This window comes from Dermacentor silvarum, chromosome 8 (genome assembly GCF_013339745.2).
Source record: "Dermacentor silvarum isolate Dsil-2018 chromosome 8, BIME_Dsil_1.4, whole genome shotgun sequence".
NCBI lineage: Eukaryota > Metazoa > Arthropoda > Arachnida > Ixodida > Ixodidae > Dermacentor > Dermacentor silvarum.
The window spans coordinates 58,547,377-58,560,717 of NC_051161.1; the positions used below are offsets into that span (position 1 = coordinate 58,547,377).

Genomic DNA, 13,341 nt, shown 5'->3' on the forward strand with positions numbered 1-13,341 from the left:
ACACACCACCTTAATTGGGCATATAACGAATTGCTTACGTATATAGTATGCAGTGTTTCTATGACTTCCACGACGTGTTAGATCTTCGATTTGCGTTCCCGCCATTGCCGTCTCTGCCATTGCCGATCGTGAACACTGGCAAGAAACACCGCTGCGAAGAGATGACACGTGAACTTTTCGTCATTTATAGATCCAGCCTTAGTCACGAATATCGAGAGCGTGGGTAATCGTGAACTTCTGGGGCTACAGTCTTACTATTGCGATAGCAATTATATGGACACTCCAAGCGCATTTCTGCCGTCGCCGTTGTGTTCAGTTGAAGTCCAAGGGCGATAACACCGTCTGCGCGCGCCGTATGCTGTATGTTCGAGTGAAAACGCGCGAGGGGAGCCAACGATCGCGGCTCAATCTGGCGCGCGTAAGAGAAGGAAGCTGACAGGAAACGCGCGGTGTTCCGTCGTGCGAAAGGCCGTGGGGGGATGGGAGGGAGGGGGGGGGGGCGGTGTTGTTCTCCGACACCAACTGCGCATTTCGCGACCGCGCGCATGGGGAACCGACGATCGCGGCTAAATCTCGCGCGCGCCAGGAGGGAGGCAGCGCGGGTTGGAGGGGAGGCGGCGTTCTACTCCGGCACCAACTGCGTACACTTTGCGCGGCCGCGAGCGGTCGCGCGCGCCTTTTCTTGAAAGCGGTCTGCAGGCGGCTCATACCTTTGTGCGTGGGGAGTTCTCGTCACTCAGCGTTGAAGCGATAGACACCACGAAAGTCACTTCGCTCGCTGCTGCCGCCGCGCTTCCTCACGCCAGCGTTTTGACAGCGAGTGTCCGCGGTCATCGAGTGTGATGTGTTCACGTTTGTCCTGTGCGCACTGACACTATGCTTGTTATTTAGTTAGTAGGCGAATATTTCCAAGTTTATAGGGCCGGTAAAACAAATATCCTTACTTCGTATAGCTGTCTACTAATTTGCTATCGCAATCGATGCTTCGCCTTTCGGGCGGAACTGCGGCTTTTTTCTTTTTTTTATTGCGATAGCAATTATATGGACAATCCAAGCGGATTTCTGCCATCGGCGTCACTGTGAGGTTCCGTATAGAGTCCAACGGCGATGACATCGTCTCCGCGCGCCGTATGCTGTATGTGAGAGTGAAAGCGCGCGAGGGACGCGCGCTTTCACGGGGAGCGAATGCAAGGCGGAGAGCAAACGCGACTTCTTCGATCGCGCGAAAGGCCGTGGGGGGACGGGAGGGAGGGAAGGGAGGCGACGTTTAGCTGCGGCACCAAATGCGTATTCATATAAAAACGTTGAGAGGCGAGAAGGTGGTAAAGACTTCCGACGCTGCTCGACAAGTGTCCCGTTCTGATATCGTCGAAAACCTCCGAGCCGCCGCCAGAGGCACCGGCAACAGTCACCAACGCCGAGCGTGTTCGGTGCGAACGCGGACAAAACGCCAACGGCGTCGTCGACAACAGTTCTGCGCGTTGCTGGTGCTGCTGCATGTCCAAGTTTATACAGCTGATAAAACTACTAACCTTACTCCGTATAGCTCTCTGCTAATTTGCTATCGCAATTGATGCTTCGCCTTTCGGGTAAAACTGCGACATTTTTTTTTTGTACGCGTACAGGCATAAATGTAGTCCTAAGTTCTTTTGACCTGTTTCCCAAATTCTCACGTTAGTATGTCAAGTATGCTTTGTGGCCGTGTTTTGTGAACCGGTAATTTGAATCCAGCTTTTTGATAAAGCCATTTCTCTGGCTCGCGCATGCTGGTATCGCTGTAGACCGCCACACCGCAGCTGTAGTTATTATTACCAACGGCCATTACAATGTCGAACGAGGCAGAACTGAAGAGACAAAGACACAACTCCATCGTCCGGAAACACGCGCATTTATTGAACATGCTGCGTGCAAAACAATGTGGGCAAAAATAGTACGGGGTAAATAGTACTACAAGAACAACATCAAAGTCAGTTATCGTTTAATGAGTCACGAGATACTGTACAATAGAAAAACCGTGTTCTGATGATAAGTCCTTACTGGAGACTTCTCATTTGCAAATAGCAAATTCCACTAGCAGCGTAAACTGGAAGCTTCTGAACACGTTTCACATATCTGGAATGCGGGAGAGAACGCACCACGTAGACAAAGAAGGAATGACGAGTATTTTGCTAGGCTTATGAACATGACGAAAAATGTGAAGCACTAGTAAAACGCAAGCAATGAAGAAATCAGGGGAAAATGTAACACATAGGTCGTATGTGTCACGACGTTTGTAGAGCAACTCGAACGAAGATAAAAGCAAGCGTTTGTACTATGTTTGCTTGCTTTCGCATTCGTACATATTGCATTGTAGCGCGAATACGAAAGTGCAAAGAAGACATATACAACGAGGAAGCCAACTTCAAACAACATGATCAGGCATGCACAATGCCAAGAACAAACTACAGAAACATACAAAAAACTATTGGTAAGTAGAAAACCCAAAAAAGAAAAAAAACACACGAAAGTAATTGATAGCCCAACGGCAGTGCTGCGCGTACACTTTTTTTCCCTCGTTTTCCTTCGTCTTCGTTTTCTCCACCTCCTTGCTATGAATGTTTCAGCATGTTTGAACACCAACCAGTCAAAACTGACGCTTTACTTCGGAGGAGGCAACACAGTAACACAGTTTTTCTCACTGACTCATCAAGCGGACCTCAATATATATCACGGTATGTATCGCGTAGTATAGGTTACATTTCGCTACAGGTAATAATATATAATTCCCCACATTACACGTTGCAAACATAGCAGACTACCTCGTTTGCAGTTAAGTCTACGTACAATTACAGTGGTTCTTTCTCAGCCTATCACAATGTAGCTGAACGCCGAACCCACAAGAACATACACATAGTACAGACACCGATACGTTGACGTGAATCAAGCTGGGTAACGTGAGCCCGAAGGAGTGTTCGAACGAGCTATAATACTCGTAAAACTCGTGGCAAGAAGAATAAGGAGTCTAACGTGTGACGACCTTCACGGTTCACACTCGATCGCAACCGAAGCGGCCGTGCCGACGTGTGCGCGACTCCTTTCTCTTTATTTTCTTTTTCGTGTGCTTGCTTTTCTTTCTTAAAGAAAAAAAAAATGAAGTTCGAAAGTATGATCTTCGTAGTGAGAGTATTCTGTGCTGCAGTGGTCTGATTCGCTGTTATCGCTAACGAGCCTCATGGCCTATCGGAGCTACTCTTAAGGCCACTGCGGTTTCCCTGCCCAAAAGAGGCCGCATGTTATCTCTTATTTCATTCTAACTTGTGCGCACGTTTGCTCCGTGGTCAGTTCACTTATGGTCGGCTGCTAGCACAACTTTTTACGTACTTCAATCAGATAGTCGAAGTGTGCTGACGTATATAGTGTGCTGTCACGTAGGCCGCAATGCTGTTGGCGCCACTAGAAAATAAAAATCTATCTATCTATCTATCTATCTATCTATCTATCTATCTATCTATCTATCTATCTATCTATCTATCTATCTATCTATCTATCTATCTATCTATCTATCTATCTATCTATCTATCTATCTATCTATCTATCTATCTATCTATCAGTAAAAACTGCCTCTGTAAAGTGGGCGTCAGTGCTTGCAGATATACGTATCAGTGCTTAGATATACAATGATGCTGACCATGACTGGTGATCGAACTCACGATGACCTACACCTTACACCTGGGATGAGACGGAATGAAGTGTGGTGAAGTAGTATAACGCAAAAGATGAACTGGGTGACGGTTTTAAATTTATGATAACGTTTCCCTGGCGCTGACTGACTTGCCTTTCACAATGACTTGGAATAAAATGCCTCACGGTTTCAGGTGTTCCTGTGTCTGGGAGTTCGTGAGATAGCCGCGGTCAAATCTGGAACACTAGCCATGAATTTCCTACGGCAGCCTACTTTATCTTGTTTTATCTTTATACATCATACATCTTCTTTTTCTCTTTGAAACACGCCTAGAGGGCATCGCGACTTTCATGTCTACAAGCGGGGCTTTGATGTGAACTCCTCGATCACACATGCGATTTTCGCGAAATATGCGCTGAATCATCTAGTTGCAGCGTATATTCCACTAAAAATTGCTTATATGAACGAGGACTTCGCATCAAACTCTGCTTGTAGACGTCACCTTTACAATGACGCGTAGACGTGTTTGACATTCTCAGTTTAAACTTGGAAGGGGCAAGTCATCGAGGCAGTGTCTACCAATCCAGGCAAATTATCCGCACTCGGCAAGTTCCATGCATGCGATTGCTCGTTATCATTCATCAAAATTTTCTGGAGCAAGCGCCAGATTTCGTCAATGAACACTGCCCAACGGGAAACATATCGGCACTACGAGCAAGAATGACAGCCAAGCTCAGGTTGTCTGGCTAGCTCTTTCATTACGCATCACTATGTGCATGGCACTGTGCGGTTGAACGGTATACCAGAGACTGGCGCTACTACCCCCCCCCCCCCCCTTTTTTTTTTAGCCTGATTTCCAATGGAATAAACCATGCTTGGTTGCGGGCCACCGCCATAACTTCAGCATTCGTTCGAACCCCTGCATGTGCGGTATATCATGTGAATAACGCTCCTCGAGGTTCGCAAGCACGTTGCTCGGCTTTCACGTACACTGCGCATCCATGTGCGGCAGCGACGAACAAAAGGCATGCAAAAGGGATGCGCCGTAAGAAAATTGGAACTGAGCAGTACGAAACTGGTATTGTCCCTTGAATATGTGCAATGTGCGCGTGATTTCGGCGTCTCGAATATCGTGGCTTCGCGCTTGTCTCAAAATAATTACAACACGATCTTTGATCCTCTCCAAAGAGCAAAACTCAACCTCTGGAGTCAATTTTAGTAAAGGCTGGCCCTGTTGATTAATTGCGCCGGCCTTTGGCCCCATCTACTACACAACGACAGTAGACCGATCATGTGGAAAGTTTGGTTGAGGAATGTGCTAAACATGATAGCCTGTGTTTACCGAGCCTGTGGTTACCAAGGGCAAAAATGTATCACTAGATGCATGATGCAGTGCTAGCACTGATTCGGATGGTATATTTGCTCGTGTTGAGCCTTCAACAGCAATAAAAATGCTGTCGACTCCTTGAGAAAAAGTTAGACCTACCCGACTGTTGCCCAGCCTAGAAACATGTGCGCCCAGTACAACTGAAAGCAAATCTTACTCGCATAAACTGGCTGTAAATGCAATGTCATTACCCGGCGTATAGTGTGAAGGGGACGAAGCGATTTGAGCTGTTTTCACTTTCATTTCCGGTTACACACAATACAAAAAAGACCATTTTCTTTGTCCTTGTTCCTATCGCGACTCAAAACAAGACGCCAATGTAGTAGTTGTGTTTAGTGCAGTGTCACTTGCAAAAAACATCATAGTGCATTACTGGGCTAGCTGGTGCGTATCAACCGATTTTGTCAGCATGTCTTACTACGATGACGCGTGCAGCAGGGAAAAGACGCCACTGAGAGGAAACGTGTATGGTTCGCCATGCCATCTCTCCTTTCATGTTCACTCTTGGTCATAGATTTGGGATAGACTGTTGCTGTGTCTTCAACAAAACCCCGTACGTCCACGGAGGGGAACTGGTCACACGGTGACATTGTGTTCTCTTCCTTTGTTCTTCGCATTAAGTTATGCTGACAGTATCGGCATAGAGCAATGTACACCATGCAAACAGCTTCCTGGCTCTCGGAAGCCAGCGGCACGACAAAAAGAACAAAGAATGCAGCCCTTACCAGTCTTGTCATATATGACTGAAAGAGTTCCACAAAGAAGGGCTCATCTTAGCTCGAGCAGCTGATGGCACACCGTTTCATGCCGTGCTAGATCCCCTAACGGAAATCGTCGAACACGACACTCCCGTATATCAGTGTGGCTAATTCGAGAATGCACCGATGTGTCTATATATCGCAGACGGCAGTAGAAGACTAGGGTTTCTTGTCCCCTGGGAACTGTCCGAAGCTCCCTTTGACCCTGAAGCCTCCCTGTGGGTCTGCTTCATATCGCACCACTTGTAGGCGGCCCTTGGGGTCCAGGTAACTGTAGGATCCTCGGACGCGGCCGTCGGCGTCCTTCTCCTCGTAGCGAGTTTGCGGGTTGTAAGGGTCGGCAGTGTCGAAGCCGAAGCGGTACGAGTACGGCCCCTGGAAGCCCTGCGTTTCCAGAGGAAGGAGAGCGAATGCGATCAATGTGACGTCAAATGACGTTGGGTAAAAATCAAAGCGAATATTCTGAGAACTTGTACATGGAAAAGGAGCAGTGCATAATAAGCAAGGACATGTAAAACATCACAGCTGTTGAGTTGCGGTATAACTCTTTCTCGTCTGTTATGCCCTGTTGGCCATCTAGATATGTACAACGGATTCGCTCAAGTGCACACTCGGCATTTCTGCCCCGTCAAGGAGAAGGCGTAAACGTAATAGCTGGTTCGGACAAGCTGACTATAAGCTACGAGCTGATCGAGGAACGTGCCTGGAAGGGGTGTAAATCTGTTCGTTGCAGACGATTAAGTGTGTCTCAAGTTTACGATTAAAGTGTTCTCCACCGTGTACTCGAAAAAGTCAATCGAAAGATAAAATGCGATCATCATCATCATCATCATCATCAGTCTGTATTTATGTCCACTGCAGCACGAAGGCCTCTCCCTGCGATCTCCAATTACCCCTGTCTTGCGCTAGCTGGGCAGGCCATGTAATGCGTACGTAGGATGGATAACCGGCGGACCATTAGAGTTACAGAATGGATACCAAGAGAAGGGAAGCGCAGTCGCGGACGGCAGAAAACTAGCTGGGGTGATGAAGTTAGGAAATTTGCAGGCGCAAGTTGGATCAACTTCGATAACCTGTGGCAAATGTTCGTTCAGTTGCGTGTACACAATATTAACTAAAACTTCTCTGATACTGAGCTGCGTCCTAATAATTTCTTTTCACTCAGACCGAGAGGACGTAAATGACCAACGTGAGCATGTGAATTCTAAAAAAAAAAAAGAAAGAAAGGCATATAAACATGTGCAAGTGCGGATGTCCCACACTCACCACTGTAGTTCTAGAAAGTATGCGGTCACAAATCGAGAGCGAAGGATATACCATATGTCGCGTACTGGTGGTTATTTGCGGCAAAGAGCTCTACAGCATAAAGCATGAACAGGGACGTGTGATGACAATTTCTTGTCTCTTTCATGCCAGCTCGTCATTCACGCAAGAATTTAACGTTGTCGAGGTGCCGGCGACAAATTTCTTGTCAACATTTCCAATAATAAATAAATAAATAAATAAATAAATAAATAAATAAATAAATAAATAAATAAATAAATAAATAAATAAATAAATAAATAAATAAATAAATAAATAAATAAATAAATAAATAAATAAATAAATAAACGCCACCGCCAGGCGCGAGGTGCGTGTCGTGTGCGAGAAAAGGAAAAAAAAATGAGTAGCCCCTCCCCTGTCGAGGAAATAGGGGTAGGCGAAGCTTGTGTGTTTCTTCGGTTCCTCCGAACGAATCGCACTGACGAGTACCACGTTGTGCTCGGACCACAACCGGCCACACGCACTGCTGCTGGCTCCGAAGTTCCGGTTGAGGAAATCGCGTTGAAACCTGGCCGTCGCACCGGGGAAGTTGGCGCTATAGCGTTGCCGAGGCGTGCACCACCACTCTCTGGTTCCTGGAGGGCAAGACGACGCGGACGTTTGGCCTCAACATCGCGCTCGCGCAACTCGGGTTCCGCGGCTCTTTGCTAATTTTTCGCCTGGGCTTCGGAAGTCCTCACGATAGAATCGGCACCTCGACGACGAGCCCTTTCCCGAGCGCGTTCATTCTGGATATATTTCCGCGAAATTTCTTCAAAATTAAATCTGTGCGTTACGTAAGACAATGAATGGCTCATATCCCCTTAAGCATTGGCTCATACCCCCGTAAACGCGGCCTCCCCACTACGACGACAGAAGAGAAGTGAAATTATACGCTGGAATGATTAGTGGCAACGCAGCCAGCTATGGAAGCAGACGACGACGAAGAACGCGGGAGCAGTGGCACGAGCGCGTGTCGAGCACGAGCGCAAACCAAGGGGCGCCAACGAGCCAGCTGCGGAAGAAGGCGACGGCGCTCGAGCCAATGCTGCTGATGATAATTTTGTGCATTAATGAACGCCACCGAAATCTGCGAGTTATAACAAGCTTCACTTGAAAAAGTGTTTTCGGCAACCAATAACATAGAAGAGCTGCGGCAACAGGCAACAAAATGGATGATGTTTACGTTATCCACATATTATAGTTGGTGCTTCGACCCGGGAAAGATAATTGACCGGAAGGGAACACTGATTTGACCGAATGGCCGGAATTTCCTGGTACTCAGCACAATGCCGAAGACCGTTCGCGGAAAGAAGGCTGCAGTCCTGAGAAACACGTGCCTATAGAAGTTCAACGGCGCGTTGGATCCGTAAGCATCGCACTATACACTGTGTGCATTGGGTCTTGTGAAAGACAGAGTTTCTTCCTTTCATGAATTCACAAACACCGAAGCGAGACGTTCTCTTCGGTGACAACAAGCCGCACGGGCGATTGCGTTTCGACGCAAGACCGCATGCCGCGATGTAAAAAAAACGCAGCGCTTGACCGTTGAAGCGTATAGCGTTTCAAAGTAGACAATGAACAGCGTGCCACTCGTCGTCAGCGTTCATCGGCTTTCCGCTGTAACAAGCCGTACCCTTGCGTCTTACTTCTGTCGAAACCACGGCAACGGCATCATGAGATTACACACTCGAATCTTTTGAGAACACCGTCGAGCAGCAAAGTGCGAACCAAACGTGAATTGAAAGTGTTCCATATAGTTGTAGCTGCCACAGTGTGAACCACTCCGGAGATCTTCGGGACTGAATGTCTTGAAACGTGTCATGCGGTGCATTTAGCAAGACTTACAGTATATTATCACTATGCCATGGTGTGCTTTCACCCTTTATCGATACCTTAATGGCATGTCAGCGATACCAAGTCATGTACGTAATTATTTAAAAGGTTGGAAACATTACATGAGTGACAGGAAAGCAGTGCGATACGATGCGCACTCCAACACATGTAATCGTTCATGTTGGAGTCTTGGGAGAATTCATTCATAGAAACTTAAAAAATAAGAACGCTTTTGAGAACGGCTGTGCCGCCCATTTGTTGGAGTAACAGAGGTACAACATACAGACTAATGTGATCTTGCGAGGGAAATGCATTGTAAAACGAGATCCAGTTTTCTACACAGGACAGCGAAATGGATGACGTAATAATATCGCTCCTTCCATAAATGATATTATCCCATTCCTGAGTAGGATACCGCATCAGGAGTTTTTGCGCTGCCAAAGAACTGCATGAATTTATTTACGAGCTGCGCATGTGCTGAATGCAGAAAGTATTCGGTGTTCGTCGTGAAAAACCGTACACAACGTATTTACAGCCCTGGTCAAAAGTATTCATGCCACCGTGACAGGTCTGTTACACAGTATAGGACGGTGGGTCTCCTGAGTCTTTTCAGGAGTTAAGAGAGTTTTGAAGGTGGGCACAACAGCTCTCATCACTCTATAGCACTACACGAAGCTGAACCAAGTCTTGTAACACACGATGCGGCCTTTGTTCTAAAAGTAGAGCCGGTCACACTTTAATTAGATCGAGCACGTTACGAGTGTGGTATGGAGTTTGAGTCCGGTTGCGTATACGTTGGAATTTCAGCTATGTATTTTTATCTCGACTCAAAGTTGTTTTCTTTATCTGAAAGTGTGTTGGAATGGCTGGCTCCTTATGGTAGCGACGAGATTTTAGAAATTAGCAGGCATTATACTTGTGCCTTTTCCTTATCTGATGTTATTCTGTCTCACCTGCTGATGGAAGAGTGTCCTGGGCCTCCCGCCGGCGCCAGTCGTGGCGGCCGTCCTCTGGTCGGCACCCGTCGTCACCGTGGCCGCGGCCTTCTGGTCCAAAGAAGGCGTTGGGTCTTGAGTCAGGAAGACGAGCGAAGATGCCGGGGGAAGCGCGGCCGGTGGTTCGGGTGCGGCGTAACCTCCCCCACCGCGCTTCCTGCCGTTGTTGACGCTTCGCTGCCCATTCACTGTCGCAGCAGTTCTGCCGTTGTTCAACGGTGTCGTGGCTGCAGCGGCTCCTAGCTCAGCAGACACCGGCCTCTTCATCCTGTTCGCAGTCTGCGTCGGCCTCATCATCGCGTGAAGCCTGTCTTCGGCGGAGTACCTACTTTCCTCTCGCGGTGGCGCTGTCTCTTCCTCGGACGAATACCTAATTGGTTCCACGGTCGTAGTCGTGCTGTAACCGTTCGTGGTTGTCTCCTCCTGTTCCCTGGAGCCGCTCCCTTCGTCGTCCTGCTCTGACTGGTACTCCATGCTTCCCGGCGTGTAGGCCAGAGGTGGCCTTCGCCTCGATTTCGCTGCTCGTCCGCCGGAGGTAGAAGTGTCCCGAGCTGGCAGTTGCGGTCCACCAAGCCGACCATTGCCGTTCAACAGTATCAGTCCGTTGCCAACTTCTGGCCTTTCGGTCGTCGTCGTGAGCGTCGCAGCGAATGTGTCACGTAGCGCAGCGCCGCTCGCCGTCCGCAGAGCGCTGTCGATGTCGTTGCCGTTGTAAGAGTTGTACCTGACGTCTCTGACGTCGTCGGTGTTGCCGTTTCCTCCGCGAACCCTGGGGGCTCCTTCGGGTCTACTGCCGCTAGTCTCGGCCGTGAACGAAGGTAGCTCGCCACTGTTTCCGTAGCCACCATTGGCGACGTTCCTTCTTCGTCCGTTCTCGAACCTCTGATTCGCAGTCGTCGTCGTAGTAGAACCGCGCACATCTCCGTTGCCGTTGTTCCTAGGTCCGGTCTCGTAGTTTCTCAGAGGCGCCGCAGCCCCCCTACGCCCTTCTTCTGATGACGACGCCTCCTCGCTGGTGAGCGCTCCGCTGTTCTTCACGCGAACGAAAGGACGCCTGCTGTTGCTTCGAGAGTAAGCGATCTCGTCTCGGTCGCTGAGGGACGTCGCCGGCGACGTCTCGGCCCTCTCGTCTTCTCTGGGCGTGTCTCCTCCACCTTCTTCCTCGGAACTGTCTTCGTCCTGTTCGGGGACGCCCCTGAAGTACGACCCGGAACTTCCGTTCGGTCTCCTTCTGCGGCCAGCCGCCGCCGCCGCCCCTTCCTCTTCGACGGAGCGGGACTCTTCCGAGTTCCGCTTGGCGTCCGGCCGTCGCCACTCTTCGACTTTTCCACCGTTTTTGGTGGTCGTGTGTCGCGTTCCACCCTCTCCAAACTCGTCTACGTCGTCGTCGTCCCCCTTGAGCCTCCAAACTTTCTTGCCCTTGTTGCGAATAGAGTGCTTGACTACGTGACCCGTTGGCTCCTGGTACGCCGCCAGTTCGTCGAGTTTGATCGTTGGACTGAAGGCGAAGTTGTCGAAAACGGAACCCGACGTGAGCGTCGGGTAGAACTCGAACCCTCCGCCATCCGAAGGCATGGTGGCGGCGGACACGTAGTCCACTGGTCCTGGGAAACTGTACGAGTTCATGTATTTCTCCATGGTCGCCGGAGAAGCGTAAACATCGTCCATGTTGAAGCTGTAGTCCTTGGTGGGCTTTGCAGCTGCTGTCATTGCCCGCAGTATAGATTCAGACTGGCGAGAAGCAGCGCAGGTGTCTGGCTGCAGCATCAGCGTTGCTGTCAAAAGCGCCCATAGCATCCAGGAGACCTGTGTGATAAGCAGATTCAATGAGCTTAGAACGAGTGAAAATTGAGAAGCTTGGTAGGGATTCAAGGTTATACGAAGAGCCAAGCGTGCAAACACGGACACAAGTAGGACGTCATTTCTGTCATACTTGTGACCATGTTTGAACGTCTGCCTTTTCGTACCATGACTCAACAAGCTTGTTTCTTAGATAAAACCAAAATGCTAAGGTTACTTCAATAAACAATACCAATAAACCAATTTCCTTTCTAATATTTTTTCATATTTTCTCCCTCTTTTCCCTTCCTCAGTTTAGGGTCACAAACTGGGTGTTGTCTTAGGTAACCTCTCCGCCTTTCCTTTTCTCCTACGGCTCATACCGGTATGAATCATGAGCTAAGCATGGGAACCAGTGCGTTTGAAGACTACCGAAAATGACCAGTTTCACAGCAGAGATAATTTAATTTGATGCGGAAGTATCATAAGCAGTACACGCAGTTACAACGTGCCATTAGAGTACACTTTAAATTTTACTAAACAATGAGAAAAAAATTCAAGGGGAACTTAGTTATCCCTACATGGATGAATGCGAAAGCATGGCGACCACCAAAGGTCGAAGTTTCGACTCCCACCAAAGGTCGTGGGTTCGAGTCCCTTAATTAACTATCTCTTAATTGCCTGTGACTTAACTTCGCCTTAATTAACACCAAGAGGTCGTGGGTTCGACTCCCACGAACGGTGGTGGGTTCTAGTGCTGTAATGAACTGTTCTTTAATGAAACATGTGCCTTAACTGTGTTTTAATTAACTTCGCCTTAAATAACACCAATGGCCGTGGGCTCTAGTGCCTTAATTAACGCAGTCTTAATTAACTGTGTCTTAATTCACTTCGCCCTAATTAACACTTGCGGTTGTGGGTTCGGCTCCCACCCACGGTCGTGGGTTCGAGTGCAGTAATGAACTATGTCTTAATTAAACCTGTCGTAATTAACTTTGAATTAGTTAAGTACGCCTTAATTCACACTACCTTAATTACCTTTGCCTTAATTGACTTCATCAACTGCCTCGACTGGCTCACTTGAATTTTTGGACCATCGTGGTCACGCCAACGCCGACTACGCCAGTTTTTACGCCCTCGTGAGCCATATAATGTTCTCGCAATAATAAAACAGAACTTTAAGGACTAAATAAACGATCACTTAACTAATCTTTTGTGAGAATTTGTGGCCTCCATATCGCACTTAGTGCTTGCGACCGTAGCGGTTAGTCGGGTACCCGTACCGTACGTTCCTTCATCGTAAACAGCCTTTATCGTAGTGTGCTCATGCCACGCTGGACATGTAGCGTGCCTGTTAAAGCTCCTCAGCCCAAGAGTGCTTGTGGCTTAATGGTGCCTACTATATGTCAACACCATCACACTTCTCGAGTCTATGGTAAAAGAAAGGAGGCTAGACTCGAAATGTGTACGCAAATACGTCGCATAAGCTCCCAAGCTACAGTTTTATGACCTCCGTTTCAAGCAAACTCCCATTAACTAGAAGGCTATCGCGATAGCATGGCCATTTTCTTTGCTTTCGCTTCTACGGAGCGCTGGTTCCTATATGTTCCTGTCCCATGTCCC

The 13,341-nt window shown here is 48.3% G+C and overlaps 1 protein-coding gene across 1 annotated transcript; it reads right to left on the reverse strand.

Moving 5' to 3' along the window:
• Positions 1-1,871: 1,871 nt before the first annotated feature.
• On the reverse strand, positions 1,872-11,872 carry LOC119461287 (uncharacterized). The gene is made up of 2 exons (XM_037722536.2): positions 9,898-11,872; positions 1,872-6,190 (listed from the first exon to the last, which is right to left on the reverse strand). Exons 1-2 carry the CDS (start codon positions 11,734-11,736, stop codon positions 5,966-5,968), a joined length of 2,064 nt encoding a protein of 687 aa, XP_037578464.1. The 5' UTR covers positions 11,737-11,872; the 3' UTR covers positions 1,872-5,965.
• Between the last annotated feature and the right edge of the window lie 1,469 nt (positions 11,873-13,341).

What these genes read in the sequence shown, in the direction of transcription:
- LOC119461287 (XM_037722536.2), bottom strand. Translation starts at nt 11,736, where the DNA reads ATGCTATGGGCGCTTTTGACAGCAACGCTGATGCTGCAGCCAGACACC. An exon ending in GGACACTCTTCCATCAGCAG is followed by an intron (nt 6,191 to 9,897) that starts GTGAGACAGAAT and finishes CTGGAAACGCAG; the next exon opens with GGCTTCCAGGGGCCGTACTC.